This window comes from Cetorhinus maximus, chromosome 13, assembly GCF_964194155.1.
Source record: "Cetorhinus maximus chromosome 13, sCetMax3.hap1.1, whole genome shotgun sequence".
Classification (NCBI taxonomy): domain Eukaryota; kingdom Metazoa; phylum Chordata; class Chondrichthyes; order Lamniformes; family Cetorhinidae; genus Cetorhinus; species Cetorhinus maximus.
In genome coordinates, this window is record NC_135891.1 from 94,597 (window position 1) to 120,239 (window position 25,643).

Genomic DNA, 25,643 nt, shown 5'->3' on the forward strand with positions numbered 1-25,643 from the left:
CCCCTGCTGTTCAGATAGGGCCGTGGGGTCTTTGGTGGGGTCTCTCTCAGTCTCCACGACTTGGAGCCAAATGCCACTTCCTTCCCAATCTTTGGATAGGTTGGGATCTAGTTTGTGATTGGATGATTGAGCAAATGAAATGACCAGATTTTCTCAATTCAGCTACTACATTAAATTACCAGAAAGAACAAGAGAAGCAGATTTATTCACTTAGAGATTCTATGGGGAGAGCAATTGATTTGTTAATCTTCCAATATTAATGCAACAAAAAATCTTATTATAAACATATTTGCCACCAGGTGTAACCGAAGGCAGCAAGCAAGCCCTGGCCCTGTGGTTATGTCCTTTTCAAGGTCACTTCCCTCTCGGAGTCCGGGAAGGTTGGGAGGAGCTGCTGAGATTGGGCTCAGTTCATTTTACTGCAGAGGGAAGATGAGAACCACAGGCTGTTCTGGCAGCAGAGTGACCACAGCCTTATGCACAGGCTCATGTACCCAGGCTCACATTCACACAGGCTGTCTCACTCAGACACACACACACAAACAGGCGCTCAGGCATGTGCACACTACATTCACAGGCACACACATGCAGACACAGATGACAAACACAGAGACACAGAGCTCGTGTGTTCATACCCTCAAGGTGTTTTAGGAACACATATTCTGTAGGTGATTGCTGACTGCACGTATATATATATATCCTCCAAAAATTTACAATGCTTTCATTCTTGCTCCACATTCCTCCTGCAACACCTAAATCAGTTACTGCAACAGCTCCCCATCCCCACCCACTGTCACCCAGCAGAAAGGAGTATTAGGGGTATTAGTTGGGGCATTGTGAGGGCAGAGCCTGCCCTCGGGTGGGGGAGGAGCAGAGGAATTACACACAGTTTAAAAGCATCACAAAACATTGTCCAAGCTGCAGCATTGAGCTTTCTCCCAAGTTAAAACAGCTTCTTTAAAATGGAGTTTACAGCATTGGGACCTGAACTGGGATATAGTGATGATTGCAGGTCTGGTCATGATGAATGCAATTGAGGAAGGTTACCTGTCCTCGCTCAAAAGCACCTTTCACACACTGCGTGGAATTATTTTCTTCCATAAATCATTTCAGCTGAGTTGGAAAATTTTATTCAATAAATGATTAGGGAAAGTTTTTGAGACGGAGAGTTTAGAGGGGCTTGGGCCAAGTGAATGTGTTTCAGGAAGGATTGAACAATATGTGAGATAGAGGGCAAGTTAACACCAACTAGCTGCTTGAGTGTCTTTGTATCTAGTTAAGCCTGTTTGTCTCTGTGTTCTGGAATGATTTGTGTTGCGGTGGATTTAGTTAAGGAAGCGCCTCATTCTTCCTGATAAAGGAGTCTCTGCTGAACATAGCGCCTAAAGATAGAAACCGGTTGAAAAAAATGAATTTCTCGCATTGTAATGTTTCCTATAAAGAAGTGATAAATTCAGTAAAGATACAACATCATGAAAGGTAAAACCTGGAGGATTTGAGAATCTTGATTGAAATAAGAAGTCCCAAGATGTATTGATGTTGGCCAGAATTACAAGGAGCCAAACGGATGAGGTTCTGACTTTGCTGAGAGACGTTTGTGAAACACGTGGAGATGTGTAAGTGGTCACAGCTCTCCCTGGGCTAGGTAGCAGGATCACTGTCCTGGGATCAATGATTGGAAGAGGAGAGTTTTAATGAGTGAAAGCCAGCTTCAGTTTCATCAGTTAACCACCTTATCCTCGCTGTCACTGCGCAGAGACTGGTAAACTGTCGTTCTAACCATAGAACAATGTGAGCCTGTACCTTCAGGAGGGGAATCGCAGCTTTGCCAGATCTCGGTGCGATCCAGATACATGCTGCCTTATCTGTCTGTTGCAGTTTGTCAGAGTGATACCATCTGGAGAGAGGTTGAACTGAAAATTAATGTAAATGTGATGCAATAAATTGGGCAGAGTGTTTCCATAGCGACAGGGAGGAAGGCAGCAAATGCAAGTTGATGAATATAGGCAGTAGTTACCCAGAGTTTTTATTGTTGGAGATTGTGGTCTGAGGATCTCCTCCCACAGGGTCACAGTCTGAGTTCACCTCTGATACATCATCTTGTGTTGCTTGGACCAACTGGGTGATGCTGAAAATCCACAGCTCTTTAAACGAAAAGAAAATCAGTTTGAGAAAGGAGGGAGAGACATAAACGGGGATCTACAGACCAGACCATAGGAAAAATGCGAGATTTTATTATTGGGGGCATTTGGAAAATCAAAACAGAATTTGGCAAAGTTGGAAGGGAATTAGTGTTTGACAAATCTGTTAGTTTTTTGAGTTTGTAACTAAGTAGATACGAGGGAGCCAGTGAATGCAGTGGATTTGGATTTTCAAAAAGCACAAGAGGTTATTACACAACATTGGGGCTCATTGGGAGGTTATATATTAACATGGACTGAGGATTGGTTAATGGACAGAAAACAGAAGTGGAGGCATTTTCAAATTGGCAGCCTGTGACTAGTGGAGGGCCACAAGGGTCAGTGCTGGGACCTCAGCTATTTACAATCTACATTAATGACACTTGTGAAAGGAAGAAGTGTAACATATCCAAGTTTGCTGATCTTGTAAATTTAGGTGGGAAGGTAAGCTGTGAGGAGGACACAAAGAGGCTGCCAAGGGTTATAGTCGGGTTAAGTGAGTGGGCAACAAGGTTGCAGATGGAGTATAATGTGGGGAAGTGGGAGTTTATTCACTTCAGTAGGAACAATGGAAAAGCATAATTTTCTTTTATATGGCGAGAAACTATAAAATGTTGGGATTCAGAAGGATCTGGGTGTCCTTGTGTACATGCAGCACAGAAAGATAACATGACCTTTATTGCAAGGGGGATGGAGTATAACAGTAATGAAAACTTGCTGCAATTGTACAGGGTGCTTGTGAGAGCTCGCCCAGAGTACTACATACAGTCTTAGTCTCCTTACCTAAAGAAGGGTAGACTTGTTTTAAGGGGGATGCTCACTTGATAGATTTCTGGGATGAAGAGAAATTGAGTAGAATGAGTCTGTGCTGTCTGGACTTTAGAGGAATGGGATGTGATCTAATTGAAAAGCATAAAATTCCTAAGGACCTTGACAGGGTAAATGCTGAGAGAATGTTTCTCCTGGCTGGGGGAAACTGGAACACAGGAACACAGGCTTCAAATGAAAGATTGTCCAATGAGGACTGAGATGAGAGAGTCACTCAAAGGATTGTGAATCTTTGCAATTTTGTAGCCCAGGGAGCTGTGGTGTTCAGTCGTTGAGTATATTCAAGACCAAAATGGACAGATTTTTGATCTTTCAGGGAATTAAGTGGGAGTGGGCAGGAATGTGGAGTTGAAGGCCAAGATCAGCCATGATTTTATTGAATGAAGAAGCAGCTCAAGAGGCCGAATGGCCTACTCCTATTTCATATGTTCTTATAAGAGAAGGGATGGGGAGGAGCGAAGAAGGGGTTGGAGGGAGCCCTCATGAGATTAGGAGCAACCCATTGAAACTGACAGATGATGTCCTAGTCCAGGAGATCAATGTGCTTCTCACTGTCATCCAGAGCAGGTTCTGATCAGCTTCCTGTTTCTTTGAGGAGCCCAATCTACAGCAGCAGAATATAATTCAGCGAGTTTACCTAATTTACCCACCTCCCCTCCACGTCCATCCCACACCACACAGCCAGCGTCTGTGCCAAATCGTAGGGTCAGTACTGAGGGAATGCTGCACTGTCAGTGGGTCAGTACTGAGGAAGTGCCGCACTGTCAGAGGGTCAGTACTGAGGGAGTGCCGCACTGTCGGAGGGTCAGTACTGAGGGAGTGCCGCACTGTCAGAGGGTCAGTACTGAGGGAGTGCTGCACTGTCAGTGGGTCAGTACTGAGGAAGTGCCGCACTGTCAGAGGGTCAGTACTGAGGGAGTGCCGCACTGAGAGAGAGTCAGTACTGAGGGAGTGCTGCACTGTCGGAGGGTCAGTACTGAGGGAGTGCTGCACTGTCAGTGGGTCAGTACTGAGGAAGTGCCGCACTGTCAGAGGGTCAGTACTGAGGGAGTGCCGCACTGTCGGAGGGTCAGTACTGAGGGAGTGCCGCACTGTCAGAGGGTCAGTACTGAGGGAGTGCTGCACTGTTGGAGGGTCTGTACTGAGGAAGTGCCGCACTGTCGAAGGGTCAGCACTGAGGGAGTGCTGCACTGTCAGAGGGTCAATGCTGAGGGAGTGCCGCACTGAGAGAGGGTCAGTAATGAGGGAGTGCTGCACTGTCGGAGGGTCAGTACTGAGGAAGTGCCGCACTGTCAGAGGGTCAGTACTGAGGGAGTGCTGCACTGTCGGAGGGTCAGTACTGAGGGAGCGCTGCACAGTTAGAGGGTCAGTACTGAGGGATGCCGTACTGTTGGAGGGTCAGTACTGAGGGAGTGCCGCACTGTTGAAGATTCTGTCTTTTGGATGAAACTTTGGACCAAAATTCTATCTGCCCCCTCAGGATCTCTCCAAGATCTCATCACCATTATTTGAAGCAGCACATGGAGGTTCTGTTTTGTGTCCAGGACTCAATCTTTATCAGTTCATCAGCTGATTTTAGCTGATCATTTATTTTGTTGCTGTTTATGGGATCTTGCTGTGCTCAAATTGGCTGTTGTATTTTCTGCAACATTGACTACATCCAAACGTATTTGACTCTCTGTAAGCTGCTTTGGGACATGGTGAGATCGTTTTGTGTAATTCCAGCCTCTTGATCGGGAGATGTCAACACGAGAAGTGATTAGTCTCAAATTCTGGTATTTGCGCCCTGGATCTGGTGATGTTGTGATGAGAGGAGGATAAGAGGGGTGGTAGCTGACGAAAGTGGATGTTGGGATCTGAATAGTGAATTGTTGGATTTCTTTATTCAAGGCTCCAATTTTCACTTTGCATTGGACGTTAGTTAAAGTTTCATCGGGATTATTTGGAAAACCTGAAGCCTGTTTCTTCTTTGAGGAAATTCCCTAAAAATGAAGGAGTGTTTGCCATTTGACATTCCACCATGTGATGCCCATCCTCATTGCTTATTGGATATAGTCTGGTAAGACAGGAATTCCAGGATGTCCAGATACTGCCAAGTATACAACCCAAAGATCATACCTCAGTGTATCCCTGGGGTTCTGTCTGGGGAGGTCTGCACCTTGAGGGCCATGTGGACAGTTGCCTGGAGCTCCCAGATGCTCTGCAATGTACAAGAATTCACTGATGGAGCTGCAAAGCTTGGCTTTAGACTGTGATCCCTCCAATCCTGTCCCAGGTATTCCTGTGCTGCTGATATTCGGGAAGCACTTGTTCCCCCGAGATCAGAGTCTGCCAGTATCTGACACCTCTTAAGCTCCAGTCAAGCACATCACGTTCCCCCTCCAACACCTCATCCTCTCACTCCCCTGTGAGTTCTCAGTCACATTCTTATCAATTCCACATCTAGACTGTCTCTATTATCCAGCGTGACTTACCTGGGCCAGTGAGGGAGGGGATGGGCTTCATGATGAAATGGGATCATTTCTGCCAGAGGCTGAAGGTTCTGTATCATTCCCTCTCTCTGTATCGTTCTATCTCTCTCTGTATCATTCTCTCTCTCTCTGTATCATTCTATCTCTGTATCATTCTCTCTCTCTCTGTATGATTCTCTCTCTCTCTGTATGATTCTATCTCTCTCTGTATCATTCTCTCTCTCTCTGTATCATTCTCTCTCTCTCTCTGTATCATTCTCTCTCTCTCTGTATCATTCCCTCTCTCTGTATGATTCTCTCTCTCTCTGTATCATTCTCTCTCTCTCTGTATCATTCCCTCTCTCTCTGTATCATTCCCTCTCTCTCTGTATCATTCTATCTCTCTCTGTATCATTCTATCTCTCTCTGTATCATTCTCTCTCTCTGTATCATTCTATCTCTCTCTGTATCATTCCCTCTCTCTCTGTATCATTCTATCTCTCTCTGTATCATTCTCTCTCTCTCTGTATCATTCCCTCTCTCTCTGTATCATTCCCTCTCTGTATCATTCTATCTCTCTCTGTATCATTCTATCTCTCTCTGTATCATTCTCTCTCTCTGTATCATTCTATCTCTCTCTGTATCATTCCCTCTCTCTCTGTATCATTCTATCTCTCTCTGTATCATTCTATCTCTCTCTGTATCATTCTCTCTCTCTGTATCATTCTATCTCTCTGTATCATTCCCTCTCTCTCTGTATCATTCTCTCTCTCTCTGTATCATTCTCTCTCTCTGTATCATTCTATCTCTCTCTGTATCATTCCCTCTCTCTCTGTATCATTCCCTCTCTCTCTGTATCATTCTATCTCTCTCTGTATCATTCTATCTCTCTCTCTATCATTCTATCTCTCTGTATCATTCTATCTCTCTCTGTATCATTCCCTCTCTGTATCATTCTATCTCTCTCTGTATCATTCTCTCTCTCTGTATCATTCTATCTCTCTCTGTATCATTCTCTCTCTCTGTATCATTCTATCTCTCTCTGTATCATTCCCTCTCTGTATCATTCTATCTCTCTCTGTATCATTCTCTCTCTCTGTATCATTCTATCTCTCTCTGTATCATTCTCTCTCTGTATCATTCTCTCTCTCTGTATCATTCTATCTCTCTCTGTATCATTCTCTCTCTCTGTATCATTCTATCTCTCTCTGTATCATTCCCTCTCTGTATCATTCTATCTCTCTCTGTATCATTCTCTCTCTCTGTATCATTCTATCTCTCTCTGTATCATTCTCTCTCTCTGTATCATTCTATCTCTCTCTGTATCATTCCCTCTCTGTATCATTCTATCTCTCTCTGTATCATTCTCTCTCTCTGTATCATTCTATCTCTCTCTGTATCATTCTCTCTCTCTCTATCATTCTCTCTCTCTGTATCATTCTATCTCTCTCTGTATCATTCCCTCTCTCTCTGTATCATTCTCTCTCTCTGTGAATCCCTCCCTCTCTGTATGATACTTTCTCTATTTGTATGATTCTATCTCTCTCTCTGTATCATTCTCTCTCTCTCTCTCTCTGTGTATGATTTTCTCCATTTCTGTATGATTCTCTCTCTCTCTCTCTGTGTGAGTATCTCTGTTTCTCTCTCTCTCTGATTCTCTCTCTCTGTTTGATTTTCTCTCTCTGTATGATTCTCTCTCTCTCTCTGTCTGAGTCTGTGTGATTCCACCTCTCTGTATGTCTCTCGCTCTCTATCATTCTCCCTCTCTCTCTATATGATGCTTTCTCTGTTTGATTCTCTCTATATATGATTCTCTCTCTCTCTGTATCATTCTCTCAATCTCTGTATGATTATCTCTCTCTCTGCATTATTATCTCTCTTTCTCACTGTATGATTCTCCCTCTCTGTATGATTCTCTTTCTCTCTCTCTATGGTTCTCTCTCTCCATATGATTCTCCCTCTCTATATATGATTTTCTCTCTGTATGATTCTCTCTATAATTCTCTCTCTCTCTCTCTCTATGATTCTCTCTGTATGATTCTCAAACTCTCTGTGTGAATCTCTCTCTCTGATTCTCTCTCTGTAATATTCTCTCTCTGTATGATTCTATCTCTCTCTGTATGATTCTCTCTCTCTCTGAATGACTCTCTGTTTCTCTGTATGATTCTCTCTCTCTCTGTATGATTCTCTCTCTCTCTGTATGATTCTCTCTCTCTCTGTATGACTCTCTGTTTCTCTGTATGATTCTCTCTCTGTATGATTCTCTCTCTCTCTGTATGATTCTCTCTCTCTCTCTATGATTCTCTCTCTCTCTGTATGATTCTCACTCTCTCTGTATGATTCTCTCTCTCTCTGTATGATTCTCTCTCTCTCTCTATGATTCTCTCTCTCTCTGTATGATTCTCTCTCTCTCTGTATGATTCTCTCTCTCTCTGTATGACTCTCTGTTTCTCTGTATGATTCTCTCTCTCTCTGTATGATTCTCTCTCTCTCTGTATGATTCTCTCTCTCTCTCTATGATTCTCTCTGTATGATTCTCAAACTCTCTGTGTGAATCTCTCTCTCTGATTCTCTCTCTGTAATATTCTCTCTCTGTATGATTCTCTCTCTCTCTGAATGACTCTCTGTTTCTCTGTATGATTCTCTCTCTCTCTGTATGATTCTATCTCTCTCTGTATGACTCTCTGTTTCTCTGTATGATTCTCTCTCTCTCTGTATGATTCTCTCTCTCTCTGTATGATTCTCTCTCTCTCTGTATGATTCTCTCTCTATGATTTTCACTCCACTGCCCCCCACTCCCTCCCCCATACCACCCCCCCCCCATTGTCCTCTACCAGCTCAGTGTATATGTTAAAGCTGAGGATATTTCTCCATACTGTAGCTGCTGTATAAATGTATGAATTACTTTTCATAAAGAAATTGCCCCTTTGGGGGAAGTGAACCATTTTGAAACCACACTGAAATGGGATTTAGCTCAGAGCTGGATTCAGGAATCACTGCGATCATTAGAGGTAGTGGGACAGGATTTAGCAGGAGTGGACTCTCTGCATGGGATTGTTGCTCTTCCATCGGGAAAACCAATCTTGGCAAATGTAAACATGAAGTGAGGATTCTGTGGGCTGCCATAAATGTTAGAACTGAAGATCAGTCAAAGTTCAGTGAGGAGATAATGATTTACTGTCACTAAAAGCCTGAGGTAGGAGAGCAGCTAGGAAAGCCAAGTCCAATCGTGGAACACAGCAAGAAGCTTATTTCCTTTTTATTCATTCACAGGATGTCGGCTTTGCTGGCCGTGTGATGTAGATACACCACAGGGACTACAGCAGCTCAAGAAGGCGGCTCACCGCCACCTTCTCAAGGGCAGTTAGGGTTGGACAATTAGGAATGGGCAATAAACGCTTTTGCAGCTTCAGGGCAGCAGTTTAGTTAGAGTTTTACAGAGGATTACGTAGGATTTCCAGCATAGAAACAGGCCAATCAGCCCCTTCCCGCCCCCTTCATCTCCCCCTATCAACATATCCTTCTATTCCTTTCTCCCTCATGTATTTATCCATCTACTCCTTATATGCATCTATACTATTTGCCTCAACCACTCCATGTAATAGCAAGTTCACAATCTCACCTGGTCAAAGAAGCTGCTCCTGAATTCTCCATTGAATTTATTGGTGACCATCTACATTTCTGGCCTGAAGTTCAGCTCCTTTCATAAGTGGAAACATCTTCGCCATGTCTACCCTATCAAACCCTTTCATAATTTTAGAGACCCACAATCAGGTCATCCCTCAGCCTTCTAGAGAAATGATTCTCAACCTGCTCAGTCTTTTCTGACAGCCTCCAGCTTATCCTCAAAAATCTTTTTTTCATCTTTTCCAATGCCGCTATATTCTTTTTGTAATATGGAAACCAGACCTTCTGCTTTTCAATTATATCCCTCTAGAAAGTAGTAACCTCAATGCTTTGTAGGCTTTTTATAATGGTCTTATTAACCTGCATCGCCAATTTTAGTGATTTGTGCATCTGTACTCCCAGATTCCTCTGTTCCTTTCCCCCATGTTGTGGGAGCTGCACTCATCCAGGCAAGTGGTGAGTATCCCATCGCACTCCTGACTTGTGCCTTGTAGATGGTGGACAGGCTTTGAGGAGTCAGGAGGTGAGTTACTCATCGCAGGATTCCCAGCCTCTGACCTGCTCTTGTAGCCACAGTATTTATATGGCTAGTCCAGTTCAGCTTCTGGTCAATGGTAACCCCCAGAATGTTGATAGTGGAGGATTCAGTGATGGTAATGCCATTGAATATCAAGGGGCGATGGTTAGATTCTCTCTTGTTGGAGATGACCATTGCCTGACACTTGTGTGGCACGAATGTTACTTGCCTCTTACCAGCCCAAGCCTGGATATTGTCCAGGTCTTGCTGCATTTGGACATGGGCTGCTTCAATATCTGAGGAGTCGCGAATGGTGCTGAACATTGTGCAATCATCAGCGAACATCCCCACTTCTGACCTTATGATGGAAGGAAGGTCATTGATGAAGCAACTGAAGATGGTTAGGCTGAGGATGCCAGTGTTATAGCTGGGGTGGAACAGCTTGGCTAGGATTACAGCAAGTTCTGGAGCATAAGTTGTCAGTAGTACAGCTAGGCTGTTGTCAGGTCCCTTTACATAGCCTGTACTGTATCCTGTGCCTTCAGCCTTTTCTTTATATCAAGAGGCAGTGTTTGGGTTTTTGGAGGTTCAGTTTTATATTTAAGGCCATTGAATGACTGTCCAATAATCAGCAGTGGAGAATATTGAAATTCTGTCTCTGTTTTGTGAATTGTTCTTACATATTAATCTTAATTTTCACTTTCAAGTTTTGCTGGTATCCAGTTTGTGAAGTCAATATCCCAAGTTTGTTCATGTTCTGAAGTCAGAAACTGGCTTTGGAATTGCTTCTAAATCCAGGAAACATGTCTGACAGTATAACTCTGGTCAGTAAGGATTCACTCACACTGATTTCAGATTTGTGTCCACATTATAATTTGCAATGGGATTTCGGAGAGTTTACTTGGAACTCTGTTGTTTAACCAGTTTCTCTCTAATCGTCACTGAGACAGAGCTCCCAGAGTTCCCATTGGTCAATATGTCCCATCCTGAGCGCAGTGTCACAGTGACAGAGTGGAGCTCAGCTCCTCAATGATTCCTGCAATCTTCCTCTTGCATGTGCAAGGATATTGTGGGTGCCCAGTATTTGTGGGAGTGGGGTTGGGGGTGTTTGAGGATGCAGGTAGTGATGCCCCATATTGGGGGTTTCAGTATTACAGTGGGGACAGTAATTGAGGAGGGTCTGTATTGTGGTGAGGTCAGTATTTGGTGTGCTCAGCATTTGGCAGTTTTAGGATCAGTATTTGGCGGTATCAATATTTGGCAGGAGCAGTATTAGGCAGGAACGGTATTTGGCGGGGGTCAGTATTTGGCAGGGTCAGTATTTGGCGGGAATGATATTTGGCAGGATCAGTATTTGGGAGGGTGGAGGGTGTCAGTATTTGGTGGGGGTCAGTGTTTGGTCAGGGACAGTATTTGGCGGGGATCAGTATTTAGCCAGGGTCAGTCTTTGGGAGAGTGGAAGGTGTCAGTATTTGGCGGGGGTCAGTACTTGGTGGGGATCAGTAATTGGCGTGAGTCACAACTTGGCCTGGGTCAGTACTTGGCCTGGGTCAGCACTTGGCAGGGGTCAGTTCTTGGTGGGGATCAGTACTTGACTGGGGTCAGTATTTGGCCAGGGTCAGTATTTAGGAGGATGGCGGAGTCAGTAGTTGGCAGGGGTCAGTATTTGGGAGGGTAGCGGGGGTCAGTATTTTGCAGAGGTCAGTATTTGGGAGGGTGGCAGGATCAATATTTGGCGAGTGTCGCTATTTGGTGGGGGGTCAGTATTTTGCAGAGGTCAGTATCTGGTGTTGAGTTGAGGGCTGTGTCTCTGCCAATCTTTCTCTGGTTAATTTATATTCACTCAGGATCACCAGACGCTGCAAAAAGCTGTGAAACTGTTAAGTTGTGTTTGGAGTAGGAAGATCACCGTTTCTAAAAACAGAAAATTGCTTTCCAAGAAAAGTAACAAGAGCTGCTTTACTGCAACAAAAAACTGGCAGCTTCACACGAGGGCTGAAATTTAAAAACTCTCAATTCTGTGGACAGAAGCAGCTCTGTGTAGTTTTGGTGTGAGACTCATTGATCCAGAGTTTCCAACACTTACAGAAGCTGTTCAGGAATGTGGGCTGTGATGGCCGGGATATTGGATTTTCACCTCACAGCCTCAGCTGTGACAGGAAGCAACCAGGTTAACATGAGGACATGCAGCAGAGGGGACAGGGAGTTAGGGGAACAGGCTTTGTATCGACCCTCACAGGGATTGCACAGCTCAGCTATTCAGGGCTTAACAGCACCTGGTTTGTTCCTGATCTTAGACGTTAGCTCAGGCTGACCTCGTGGCTACAATAATTCCCAGAGCGGGGTTGGTTCCTGTTTTGCTGCTTCTGGATTGGTCTCTTGATTTTAAAAATTTTTGCTGTTCCATTAGTTTCCTGTTGCACTAATTCAAATTAATCATTTTTAAATGTAATTCTTTTTATCTTCATTATGTAAATCCTTACATCTCAGACAGCTCAGAACCCCCATTAAACACACTGCTGTGTCCAGCTACAACCCCTGCGAGTTCCCCTCCAAGCCACTCACCATCCTGACTTGGAAATATATCGCTGTTCCTTCACTGTCGCTGGGTCAAAATCCCTAACAGCACTGTGGGTGTACCTACACCACATGGACTGCAGCGGTCCAAGAAGGCAGCTCACCACCACCTTCTCAAGGGCAAATAGGGAAGGGCAATGAATGCTGACCTAGCCAGCGAAGCCCACATCCCATGAATGAATAAAAAAAGAATCTCCCTAGAAACCACAGAATAGAGAGGAAATGCAGAGGAATGAGCAAAGTCCCAGAGTCAGTCGAAAGGCAAAGACAACAGATTCAGCACCTCTGGACACTGGTCACATTGTGTCCTGTGCCTGGCCTTGCTGTGTCCAAGCAGTGACCCATCACCCCTCACAAAACATCCAGCAACCAGTGCATCCTTCCATTCAATCCTGCCCCCATCCAGGTCAACCTTCCAGCTACAACATTCATTATCTCAATGTGGCCAGTGTTCAGAGTGACCGTTAGATAGATGAATGTGTGAGTAACGTGGGCAGTGTGAGCAGGAAGTGTGTGACAGTTTGTACATGTGTGTTTCTGTGTGTGTGTGTCACTGTAGCTGATTGGCTGCTTCCCTGTTCTATATTCTTGCATAACTTCAAACACGGGCTTTAGTTGTAACGACCGCAGAATCAGATCTTTGTCTTTAACAAGCTCGTGTTACACAATCCGATACGAGTATTCCGACACATTTTCATATTGTATTGTCTGGTATAATTCTTTCTCATTGAGTTTATGATTCGTTCTGAGAACTCAAATGTCACGCTTCACAATTCTAGCCTGACTACAACAAATAGCAGTTTACTTAAAACACCAGTTCTACTTTTGATCTCTACATTCCAAGCACGGTAACGCTAAATTACAATACGTCAAAAGACAGACAGATAACATGGAGCCAAGAAGATACACTTATGTTCATCTCAGTTTCTCCCTATGATTCTGTTACCATGGTTACATGGCCCACTTAAGCTCTTCAATTACTTTATTACTATAAACAGCAACCAAACAATATGTCCCAGATCCTCGAGACATGAATGAGTGGCCTTCCCATTCCTTCAGTCCCTCAGGCTTGCCTTAGGCCTGCTTCACAAAGCATTCCTGTTGAACAGAACCGAAATCTATTTTAACTTATTGTGTGCTGACCTCTACAAGACAAAATAGTGTTCAAAAAAGTTGCAATGTCTGGACATATTCCTTTTGCCTGCAGAGGACTGGTCCCTGCCTATGAATATATGTGGCTCTTTTTTTTTGAATAAATAAAAACATGGGGGACAATAGGTCCCTGGTGCATTTGCCATGGCAACATCTCGACCAATCAGAGCCGACTGGCCAACCAATCAGCACCTCCTTTTCTCATGCAGTATAAATTGTTGCTGCCTTTGAATTGGGCACTCTTGCATTTGTCCTGATGAGTGCAAGACAAAAAGCTTCAACAGGATGTCTTTTTTTTTCAGCAGTACTCACGTTCTGTACAACCGAGTGACTATTCAGTAGCATCTTCAGACATGGATTAAAACTCTGCTCCTTGGCTCAAGTTTGATAAAGAAAATGTTTAGATAACGTTTTTATTTCTTTGCAGAATTGGTTGAAGACTTATGGATACCTACTGCCGAATGATATCCGTACATCAGCCATGCGTTCCTCTCATTCTATGCAGGCTGCCATTGCAGCAATGCAGCGATTCTACAGAATCCCAGTCACCGGAGTGCTGGACGAGACCACTGTGGAGTAAGTCTGACAGATTTCCTACCTGTCTAGCCCTGGCGAGTTAGACAAGTGTACCATGTTCAGTTAGAAAGCGGGAAGAGTTAAGCCAATGTACAGAGCCTTCATGCAAACCCTCCATGGAGTTTGTGGCCTTTCGCTACCCTCAATCCAGAGGAAAGACAGACGACTGCAATCTCACATGCTTAAATATGGCAATATGGAACAGGCCATTTGGCCCAAAGTGTCATGCTGGCATTTGTCCTCCATGCGATTGTCATGATTACATTTACCCATCATGCAGGCTTTTATATTCTATATCAATGGGCTGAATGAGCTCCCATGCTGTAAATGTTAATGGATTTTTGATCTGAAAAACTGTTTTAAAAATCTTGTGAACTTGGTATTCCTGGTCAGAACATTTTCTGAAGCCAAAGAGAAAATTGGAGGTAAGGTGATGGCATTGAAGAAGGATGCTGGAGGCTGTCTCAATATTAGAAAGCAAGGATATTCTCATGATGGAGCTGTATTAATACACAATTAACGAAATGGTATCATTCTGGGTGTGGATTACAGGCTGAACACTGGAGATGGGATCGAGGATGAGCTCAACAGGCAGTTCAAGAGATGCAAAAACAATGAGTAGTAATATTGAGTGATTTGAACTATCCCAGGATAGACTGGAATAAAAGTGATACAGTTGTACATATTCATCCAGAGCTGTTGTAGCTCAGTCTGTTTCGAATTGAATGATGAAAGGAGCATGGCTTAATTTAAGAACATAAGAACTAGGAGCAGGAGTAGGTAATTCAGCCCCTCGAGCCTGCCCCGCCATTCATTATGATCATGGCTGACCTCATTTCAGCCTCAACTCCAATTTCCCGCCCTCTCCACATAACCTTTCAACCCATTACTAATTAAAAATCTGTCTATCTCCTCCTTAAATTTATGCAGCGTCCCGGCATCCACTGCACTCTGAGGTAGTGAATTCCACAGATTCACGACCCTTTGAGAAAAGTAATTCCTCCTCATCTCTGATTTAAATCTACCACCCCCTAGCCTAAAACTATGGCCTCTCGTTCTAGAATACCCCACAAGGGGAAACATCTGCTCCACGTCTACTTTATCTACCCCCTTTAGCATTGTATATACCTCAATTAGATCTCCTCTCATCCTTCTAAACTCTAGCGAGTATAGGCCTAAACTGCTCAATCTCTCCTCATAAGACAAGCCTCGCATCTCTGGAATCAATCTAGTGAACCTCCTCTGATCCGCCTCCAATGTAACTACATCCTTCCTCAAGTAAGGGGGCCAAAACTATGCACAGTACTCCAGGTGCGGTCTCACCAATACCTTGTACAGTCGCAACAACACTTCCCTATTTTTATACTCTATTCCTTTAGCAATAAATGCCAAAATTCCATTTGCCTTCCTTATTACCTGTAGTACCTGCATACTAGCTTTCAGCGATTCATGCACGAGGACACCCAGATCCCTCTGCACTGAAGCATTCTGAAGTTTCTCTCTATTTAAATAATAAGTCGCTTTTTTATTCTTCCAACCAAAATGGATAACCTCTCACTTATCCACGTTAAACTCCATCTGCCAAATTTTGGCCCATTCACCTAACCTGTCCATACCATTTGTAAATTTCTTATTTCTTCATTGCAACTTACTTTCCCACCTATTTTGGTGTAATCTGCAAATTTAGCTATAGTGCCTTCTATCCCTGAATCCAAGTCATTAATATAGATTGTAAATAGTTGGGGCCCAAGGACCGAACCCTGTGGCACCCCACTAGTTACAGCTTGCCATCCAGAAAAAGACCCATTTATCCTGACTCTCTGCTTTCTGTTGGTTAGCCAATCCTCTATCCAAGCTGATATATTACCCCTAACTCCATGTGATCTTATCTTGTGTATTAATGTTTTGTGCATATTTCTGGGAAATGATGTGGGACAATAACTGAGACATGAAGGAAAGTTGGAAAATTGAGACCACAAGGTAGCTGGAATCAGTTAAGAAATGATAAAGTACAAAAGAGTCAAAGATGAAGGGACTGGACTAAAGTCGAAGTTCAGTGAACTGACAAGACCTGGTCCAAATTAACAGAACAGAAAATTAACATATGGATGGTGCTGACTTGCCAATGGATAAAGCAGTTTAGGTCATAGATAACTACAGTACAGAAGGAGGACATTGTGTCTGTGTCAGTTCTGTGTAAGAGTTTTCCAATTTGTCCCACTCCCCCAGCTCTTTCCCCATAGCCCTGTAAATGTTTCCCCTTCAAATATTTACCCAATTGCCCTTTGAATCTGTTTCCTCTGCCCTTTCACATCGTAATAACTCACTGACTAAAAAAAATTCTCATTGTGTTTCTGATTCTTTTGCCAATTCCCTCAAATCTGTGTCGCTCTGGTCACCAACTCTCCTGCCAGTGAAAACTCATCAAAACCATTTGTGGTTTTTAACACCTTTGTTAAATCTCCCTTAACCTTGTCAGCTTTAAGAAGAAGAATCCCAGTTTCCCCAGATTAACTGAGCTCCCTCTTCTCAGGTACCATTCGATTAAATCTCCTCCTCACCTCTTCAAGCCCTTGACATCCTTTCTAAAGTGTGGAGCCCAGAGTTGGCCACTGGCCTAACTAGTGTTTATAATGATTTAGGATTATTTCCTTGCTTTTTTGTTGTTCTTTAATGGGATGTGGGTGTTACTGTTGCCCATCGTTAATTTTCCTTGAACTGAGTGGCTTGCTAGGCCATTTTGGAGAACAGTTAAGAGCCAGCCACATTGCTGTGGGTCTGGAGTCACATGTAGGCCAGACCAGGTAAGGACAGCAGATTTCCTTCTCTAAAAGACGTCAATGAACCAGATGGGTTTTTATGACAATCAGCGATAGTCACTCATGGTCCTCATCACTAAGACTAACTTTATATTCCAGATTTTATTAATTGAATTTAAATACCACGAGGTGCCTTGGGGGATTTGTACTCATGCCCTCAGGTCATTCGCCTGAGTCTCTGGATTACTAGTCCGGTGATATTACTGCTAACCACTGTCTCCCTCTTATACTCGATGCCCCTCGTTATAAATTTAAGGATCCTATAAGCCTTTTTTAACAACTTCTCAACTTGTCCTCCGCCTTCAATGATTTGTGTAAATATATCCCCAGGTCTCTCTCTCTGCAACCTCTTTAAAATTGTACCATTTAATTTATATTGTCTTCTTCATTCTCCCTAGCAAAATGAACCACTTCACACTTCTCTTTGTTAAATTCCATCTGCCATGTATCTGCCCATTTACTGGTCTGTCTATCTCCTGAGTCTGTTACTATCTCCTCACTGTTTACTACATTTTGGAATTTTGTTATCATCTGCAAACTTTGAAATGATGCCCTGTCTGCCCAATTCTAGGTCACTAACATATAACAGAAAGAGCAGTGGTGGTAACACCAACTCATGAGAAAACCACTCTATACCTCCCTTCAGTCTGCAAAACTGCTTTCTGTCACTCGGCCAATTTCATATCCACAAAGCCTCTGTCCTTTTAATCCCGTGGGCTTCAGTTTTGCTAATGAGCCTATTTTGTGATACTTTTATCAAATGCCTTTTGAAAGTCCATCAGCACAACATCAACCTCACTCCCCTCACCAACCCTCCCTGTTACTTCAAAGAACTTGATCAGGTTGTGAGTTGAATTTTTATTTCTCACTAGGCCAAGTTATGAAATTGGATTTAATAAATCTTACATCAAAAGAAAGGAGCAGCTTCTAAAAACCCAACAAGTTAACTGATGTTCTTTGGGGAAGAGAAGCTGTTCTTCTCCCTGATTTCACTCACAAACACACACAACACTAACTCTTAGCAATCTCCCGGGTGACCAAGTGAGTCATAATTTCTCAAACTTTATTTATTCGTCCATTTGATCAGGCTAAGCACCACTGTGTGTTGGTTGTAATTGGCTAAGAAACAGGTTCAGTGACATAGATGTCTGAACAATGGCTGTTTACAGGTATACAAGACTGCAGGTATTACTCAGTCTAAACCATGAGCTTTCCCCAACTGGACTCCTAGTCATGTGACTCTCTTACATCATCATGTGGGCGGTACTGTTTCTCCAATCTCACACATTAACTCTCTCAGCCCTGAACACCCAAATGCTATAAGCACCACCTCAGAATCTTGCCAGTGACGTGCACATCCGAAGAACACATAAAAAATATAATCAGATGAATGGTTGGAGTATTGAATTCCCAGAAGGTGAACAGGAGAGAGTTCTGAAACTAAATTGAATCTCAAAAAGAAAGACTTAGAGCCTTTCACAAGACCAGAATGTCCCAGAGAGCTTTAATCAATTTTGTGCTTTTTTGAAGTGTAGTCACTGTTGTAATTTAGGAAACTTTAAAAAGAAATAGACGATAAAAGCAAAGGCTAAAAATCTATCTTATTAAAAATCTTCTATCCTCATGCATGCTATATTCCTTCTGTCGGGTCGCTTTGCTCAGTGAACACGGTTACACACCTGTACTGGTGAATGAGTTGGTAAACAAAATACTGCAGACGTAGAGACCAATGTAAGATGAAGCACATACTGTTTATTAACACAAGTCACAGAGCACTGACACAATGTGTACTTCTCCAACCAGACCCTATTCGAAACCACTGATTAACATTGTAGCCTGCGCTACACAGCCATTGGGTAATACAGTCACGTGGTCAATCTGCTCACATCCTCTTAAAGGTGCATTGCACCTCAGATTACCACACCCCTCCCCCAATACTCGAAAGTACAATTTACAACCTTCACAACATATAAACTATTTACAAATTCAGTCTCTCTGGAGGCTTCTTCAAAGGTGTCGAATGTTGTAGTTCTACAACTTCGGCTGGTTTATCCAATGCCTCCCTCTCAGGAGTTATTGTCCACTTGGCTCTCCAGCAGGAACCTGTAAGTTTGTTTCTTCGACTCTCTCAGGCTCAGTGGATCCTACAGGTATTTCCAAACCAAGTGGAGTTCCTCCCACATGTGGTGTAGACTCCAACGGGAATGCTTGGTGGATCCTTTCTTGTAGATCTGTTTCCCTTTTCCTGAGGTGATCTACGTGTCTCCTAATTATCTGACCTTTGGCTGATATGTGACAGGAAAGGGGTCCTGTGACTGCACTAACCTCACCTGATAGCCATTTGGGCCCATCTCCAAAATTCTTTGCAAAAACTGTGTCTCCAACAGTGAAGTTTCTTTCATGACTGTGGTCATCGTGTCCATTTTTATGGGCCTCCTGACTTCTCTCTACCCTCCCCAATAAATTTGGCCTTATGAGACTCAAACGTGTCTAGAGACATTTCTTCATCAATAACTCTGCGGGGGCGATACCGGTGGTCGTGTGTGGCGTAGTCCTATAGCTGAGTAGGAAATGTGATAATCGAGTTGCAATAGAGTCTCCATCCAGTTTTTTCATTTCAGACTTGAAGGTCTGGACTGCCCTCTCGGCCGCACCATTGGACGCAGGGTGTTATGGCGAGGTCTTAACATGTGTTATGCCATTGAGACTCGCAAATCTTTGGAATTCCCCGCTGGTGAATGCTATTCCATCATCAGACACTATTATCTCTGGTAAACCGTGTATCACAAAACTCTGATGCAATCTGTCTATGGTGGTGGCAGATGTGGGTGATCTCACCTCATAGACATCCATCCACTTTGACTGAGCGTCTATAATCAAGAGGAACATTGTGCCCAAAAACAGCTCCATGTAGTCAACGTGGAGGTGGACCCATGACCTTCCAGGCCATTCCCAGGGATGCAATGGAGCCGAAAGGGGCAATTTCTATACCTGTTGGCACTGTATGCAGCTCTTGACTAAGTTTTTGATTTCCATATCCATCCCGGGCCACCATAAGTAGCCATGCGCCAACATTTTCATTTTAGAGATGCTGGGGTGAGCGCTGTGCAATTCGGTCAACAATGGCTTCCTTCGTCTCGGAGACAAAATGACTCTCACCTCCCCCCACACAGCAAGATGCCATCCTGTCAGGTTAGCTCATATCTCCTATTAAAATAGGGCTTCATTTCATCAGACTTTGGTTCATTAGACCATCCCTGTAAGACTTGTTCCCTCACGTGAGACAAAACAGGATCGTGGTCTGTCCACTCTTATTTATTTGGCATGTCCTGGTGACGAATCCAGAAAGTTTAATAACAAGACAAGTTCTTGGGGAATTGGGACATTCACATTGCCGTCTTTTAGAGGTAATCGGCTCTTTTCAAACGTACTCTGGTTTATGAGAAATGCTTCAACACCTCTTCCAGGTTAGCCTGGTGTCCTTCATTAGTCAGGCCTGTTACTAGGACATCATCGAGATAAACCACAACATGGGGCAAACCTTGAAGCAAATTTTCCATTGTCCATTGGAAAATGACACACGCTGATGAGGCTCCGAGGGGTAAGCGGGTATACTGGTCTATCCCAGTATGTGTGTTGATAGTCACAAAGTCCCAAGAGGCCTTTTCTAGCTCGACTTGCTGGTAAGTGTGGCTCACGTTGAGCTTCGTATACGCGGTTCCCCCTGTCGGCTTGAAGTATGATTCATCAATTTTCGGTATGGGATGTCTGTCTAGTCTGGCCACTTTGTTAACGGTCAACTTGCAATCCCCGCATATTCACATACTCTGGTCAAGCTTTAGTACTACAACTTTTTTTAATTCATTCACGGGATGTGGGCTTTACTGGCTGGGCCAGCGTTTATTGCCCATCCCTAATTGCCCTTGAGCAGGTGGTGGTGAGCTGCCTTCTTGAACCGCTGCAGTCCATGTGGGGTAGGTACACCCACAGTGCTGTTAGGGAGGGAGTTCCAGGATTTTGGCCCAGTGACAGTGAAGGAACGGTGATATATTTCCAAGTCAGGAGGGGGAGTGGCTTGGAGAGGAACTTCCAGGTGCTGGTGTTCCCATGTATCTGCTGCCCTTGTTCTTCTAGGTGGTAGTGGTCGTGGGTTTGGAAGGTGTTGCCTAAGGATCCTTGGTGAATTCCTGCAGTGCATCTCGTAGATTGTACACACTGCTGCTCCTGTGCATTGGTGGTGGAGGGAGTGAATGTTTGTGGATGTGGTGCCAATCAAGCGGGCTGCTTTGTCCTGGATGGTGTCAAGCTTCTTGTGTGTTGTTGGAGCTGCACTCATCCAGGCAAGTGGGGAGTATTCCATCACACTCCTGACTTGTGCCTAGTAGATGGTGGACAGGCTTTGGGGAGTCTGGAGCTGAGTTACTCGTTGCACGATTCCTAGCCTCTGACCTGCTCTTGTAGCCACATTATTTATATGGCCAGTCCAGTTCAGTTTCTGGTCAATGGTAGCCCCAAGATGTTGATAGTGGGGAATTCAGTGATGGTAATGCCATTGAACATCAAGGGGGGATGGTTGGATTCTCTCTTGTTAGAGATGATCATTGCCTGGCACTTGTGTGGTGTGAATGTTATTTGCCAATTGTCATCCCTAGCCTGGATATTGACCAGGTCTTGCTGCATTTGGACATGGGCTGCTTCAGTGTCTGAGGAACATTGTGCAATCATCAGCGAACATCCCCACTTCCAACCTTATGATGGAAGGAAGATCATTAATGAAGCAGCTGAAGATGGTTGGGCTGAGGACACTACCCTGAGGAACTCCTGCAGTGATGTCCTGGAGCTGAGATGATTGACCTCCAACAACCACAACCATCTTCCTTTGTGCTAGGTATGACTCCAACCAGCGGAGAGTTTTCCCCCTAATTCCCATTGACTCCAGTTTTGCTAGGTCTCCTTGATGCCACACTCTGTCAAATGTTGCCTTGATGTCAAGGGCAGTCACTCTCACTTCACCTCGGGAGTTCAGCTCTCTTGTCCATGTTTGAACCAAGGCTGTAATGAGGTCAGGAGCTGAGTGGCCCTGGTGGAACCCAAACTGGGTGTCAGTGAGCAGGTTATTGCTAAGCAAGTGCTGCTTGATAGTGCTGTTTGTCACCTCTTCCAATACTTTACTGATGATGGAGAGTAGACTGATGGGACGGTAATTGGCCGGGTTGGATTTGTCCTGCTTTTTGTGTACAGGACATACCTGGGCAATTTTCCACATAGCCGGGTAGATGCCAGTGTTGTAGCTGTACTGGAACAGCTTGGCTAGGGACACAGCAAGTTCTGGAGCACAAGTCTTCAGTACTATTGCCGGAATATTGTCAGGGCCCATAGCCTTTGCAGTAGCCAGTGCCTTCGGCCGTTTCTTGATATCACTTGGAGTGAATTGAATTGGCTGAAGCCTGGCATCTGTGATGCTGGGGACCTCTGGAGGAGGCTGAGATGGATCATCCACTCGGCACTTCTAGCTGATGATTGTTGCGAATGCTTCAGCCTTATCTTCTGCACCGGGTTCCTCCATCATTGAGGATGGGGATATTTGTGGAGCCTCCTCCTGCAGTGAGTTGTTTAACTGTCCACCACCATTCACGACTGGATGTGGCAGGACTGCAGAGCTTAGATCTGATCCACTGGTTGTGGGATCGCTTAGCTCTGTCTATCACTTGCTGCTTTCACTGTTTGGCACGCAAGTAGCCCTGTGTTGTAGCTTCACCAGGTTGACACCTCAGTTTTAGGTGCTGCTCCTGACATGCCCTCCTGATTGAACCAGGGTTGATCCCCTGGCTTCATGGTAATGGTAGAATGGGGGAAATGCCAGGACATTAGGTTACAGATTGTGTTCAAGTACAATTCTGCTGCTGCTGATGGCCCACAGCACCTCATGGATGCCCAGTCTTGAGTAGCTAGATGTGTTCGAAATCTACCCCATTTAGCAGAGTGGTAGTGCCACACAACACAATGGAGGATCTCAATGTGAAGATGGGACTTTGTCTCCACAACGACTGTGTGGTGGTCACTCCTACCGATACTGTCATGGACAGATGCATCTGCAGCAGGCAGGTTGGTGAGGATGAGGTCAAGTATGTTTTTCCCTCTTGTTGGTACCCTCACCACCTACTGCAGGCCCAGCTTAGCAGCTATGTCCTTTAAGAACTCGGCCAGCGGTGGTGCTACCAAGCCACTCTTGGTGATGGACATTGAAGTCCCCCATCCAGAGTACATTGTGTGCCCTTGCCACTCTCAGTGCCTCCTCCAAGTGATGTTCAACATGGAGGAGCACTGATTCATCAGCTGAGGGAGGGCAGTACATGGTAATCAGCAGGAGGTTTCCTTGCCTATGTTTGACCTGATGCCATGAGACTTCATGGGGTCCAGAATCAATGTTGAGGACTCCCAGAGCAACTCCCTCCCAATTGTATAGCCACCTCTGCTGGGTCGACAGGACATACCCAGGGATGGTGATGGTGGAATCTAGGGCATTATCTGTAAGGTATGATTCTGTTAGGATGACTATGTCAGGCTGTTGCTTGACTATTCTGTGAGACAGCTCTCCCAATTTTGGCACAAGCCCCCAGATGTTAGGAAGGAGGACTTTATAGGGGCGACAGGGCTGAGATTGCCATTGTCGTTTCCAGTGTCTCTAGTTGATGCCGGGTAGTCCATCCAGTTTCATTCCTTTTTTGTGACCTTATTGTAGCTGAGTGTCTGGCTCGGCCTTTTCAGAGTCAACCACATTGCTGTGGGTCTGGTCTGGAGTCACCAGGTAAGGACAACAGATTTCCTTCCCTAAAGGACGTTAGTGAACCAGATGAGTTTTTACAACAATCGACATTGGTTTCATGGTTGTCATCAGACTTTCAGTTCCCAGATTTTTATTGAATTCCAATTCCACCATCTGCTGTGGCAGGATTCGAACCGGGTCCCCAGAGCATCACCCTGGGTCTCTGGATGATGAGTCCAGCGACAATACCATCGTCTCACCTCCCCCACAGGTACTGCCCATTTGGAAAATTGTACAGGTTGTAAGACTGCCAACCTTTCCAGCCTGTCTAATTCGACATCATCTTTCTCTCCCAGTGCAAAGGGAACAGGCCTCGCCCTCAAGAATCTGGGGGTCACCCTGGGATCCAGGCGGATTTTCACTTGCAGCCCCTGAATCTTCCCGAGCTCTTCCCTGAAAACGGAAGCATATTTCTGTAATAGCACTTGCAGATCTTTCATTCTGAGTTGAAAAATCGTAGTCCACTCCAACTTTATTTCCTTCAGCCAGTTCTAGCCAAGTAGACTTGGACCCTCCCCTGCTACCACTATCAGGGGTAAATTAACAGACTGATTTCCACACTATACTGGAACCTTGCATATACCTCTTACTTGTATGTCTTCACCAGTATATGTCTTTAATTTAGCATCTGAATTTTCCAGCTGTAATGGGTGGTCTCCCCCATTCAGATATTTGAAAGTATGTTCCCTGATGACTGTCATGGATGCCCCTGTACCCACCTCCATTCGGATGGGTTTTCCATTGACTTTCCCTGTCACGTAGATTGGTTCTGTTTTACCCATTTTTAAGTTGTGTAGTGAGTAAATACCTGACTCTGTTTCTTCTGGTTCCTCTATTATGTGGATTTCACAAATTCTACCTTTCTGCTTAAAGTTTGTCTTAATCTGTCTTTACAATATCGCATAATGTGCCCATTATGATGGCAGTAGAAACACTCGATTCTTTTAAATTGTTCGTTTGCAGGCTGTTATTAATTTCTGCCGTCATTATTGTGGGTTTTCTCTGTTAAACCATTGCTTTATGCTGGTCTGTAAATGGCGGCTGTTTCTCACCTTTCTGCGCAGCCCTGTGTTTCTGCGCCATTTCTAACCGGTGCCTCCCTCCCGCTGTGAAGGACGGCCCCATTTTGTGCTCCCTTGATTGCTTCTGAGTCCCTGACTGCATCTCCATTGCGAGCACCAACTCCAGCACCTTGCAGAACTCTCAATCTGTTTCTGACAACAACCTTTTTTGAATGGTGTCTTCATTAATTCCATATAGTAATCGGTCTCTTAACATGTCGTTAATCGACTTCCCGAACTCTCAGTGCTCTGTCAGTTGTTTTAAGGCAGCTAATAGCAAGCGACTGTCTCTCCAGGGGCACGACACCTCGAATTAAATTTAAATCGCTGCGTTGTTACTGAGGGTTTCAGCTGGAAGTGGCTTTTCACAAGATTCACCAACTCATCAAAGCTCTTGGAATCTGGGGCGTTGGGGGCTGTTAGACTATGAATTAGGCCGTATGTTTTACTGTCACACGTCGATAAGAGGATCGCTCGCCTCTTCTCCTCCCCCAATATGTTGTTGGCCAAAAAGAAGAATGTGAGGCGTTCAATATAATGTGACCGTTGATCGGTGGTCTGATCAAACGGCTCGATACAGCCAAACTGTGGCAGACTGGAGGGAGATAACTAGACAACTGTGATGAAGGCTGTACTTAAAGGCACCTTGCAAGGTATGGCTGATTTACTTCTGTTGAATTTCTGCGGCTTTCTTTAGTGTCGTCGACTGGTCGTATTTTGCCTCATCGCCAGTTGTTATGTTCCTTCTGTCGGGTCGCTTTGCTCAGCGAACACGGTTACACACCTATCTACTGGTGAGTGAGTTGGTAAACGAGACATTGCAGACACAGAGACTAATGTAAGATGAAGCACATGCTGTTTATTAACACAAGTAACAGAGTGCTAACACAATGTGTGCTTCTGTAGCCTGACCCTATTCTAAACTACTGATTAACACTGTAGCCCGTGCTACACAGCCATTGGGTAAGACAGTCACATGGCTAGGCCAGCATTTATTCTCCATGCCAAATTGTCCTTGAGAGCTGGTGGT

At 44.4% G+C, this 25,643-nt stretch overlaps 1 protein-coding gene across 1 annotated transcript in view; it reads left to right on the top strand.

Annotated features, from left to right (window-relative positions):
- Positions 1 to 25,643, top strand: part of LOC144688331 (matrix metalloproteinase-24-like) — a 90,478-nt gene that overhangs the window by 37,065 nt on the left and 27,770 nt on the right. The window contains exon 2 of the mRNA XM_078554761.1: positions 13,759 to 13,907. Coding sequence (XP_078410887.1) covers positions 13,759 to 13,907 — 149 coding nt within the window. The remainder of the gene's footprint in view (positions 1 to 13,758; positions 13,908 to 25,643) is intronic.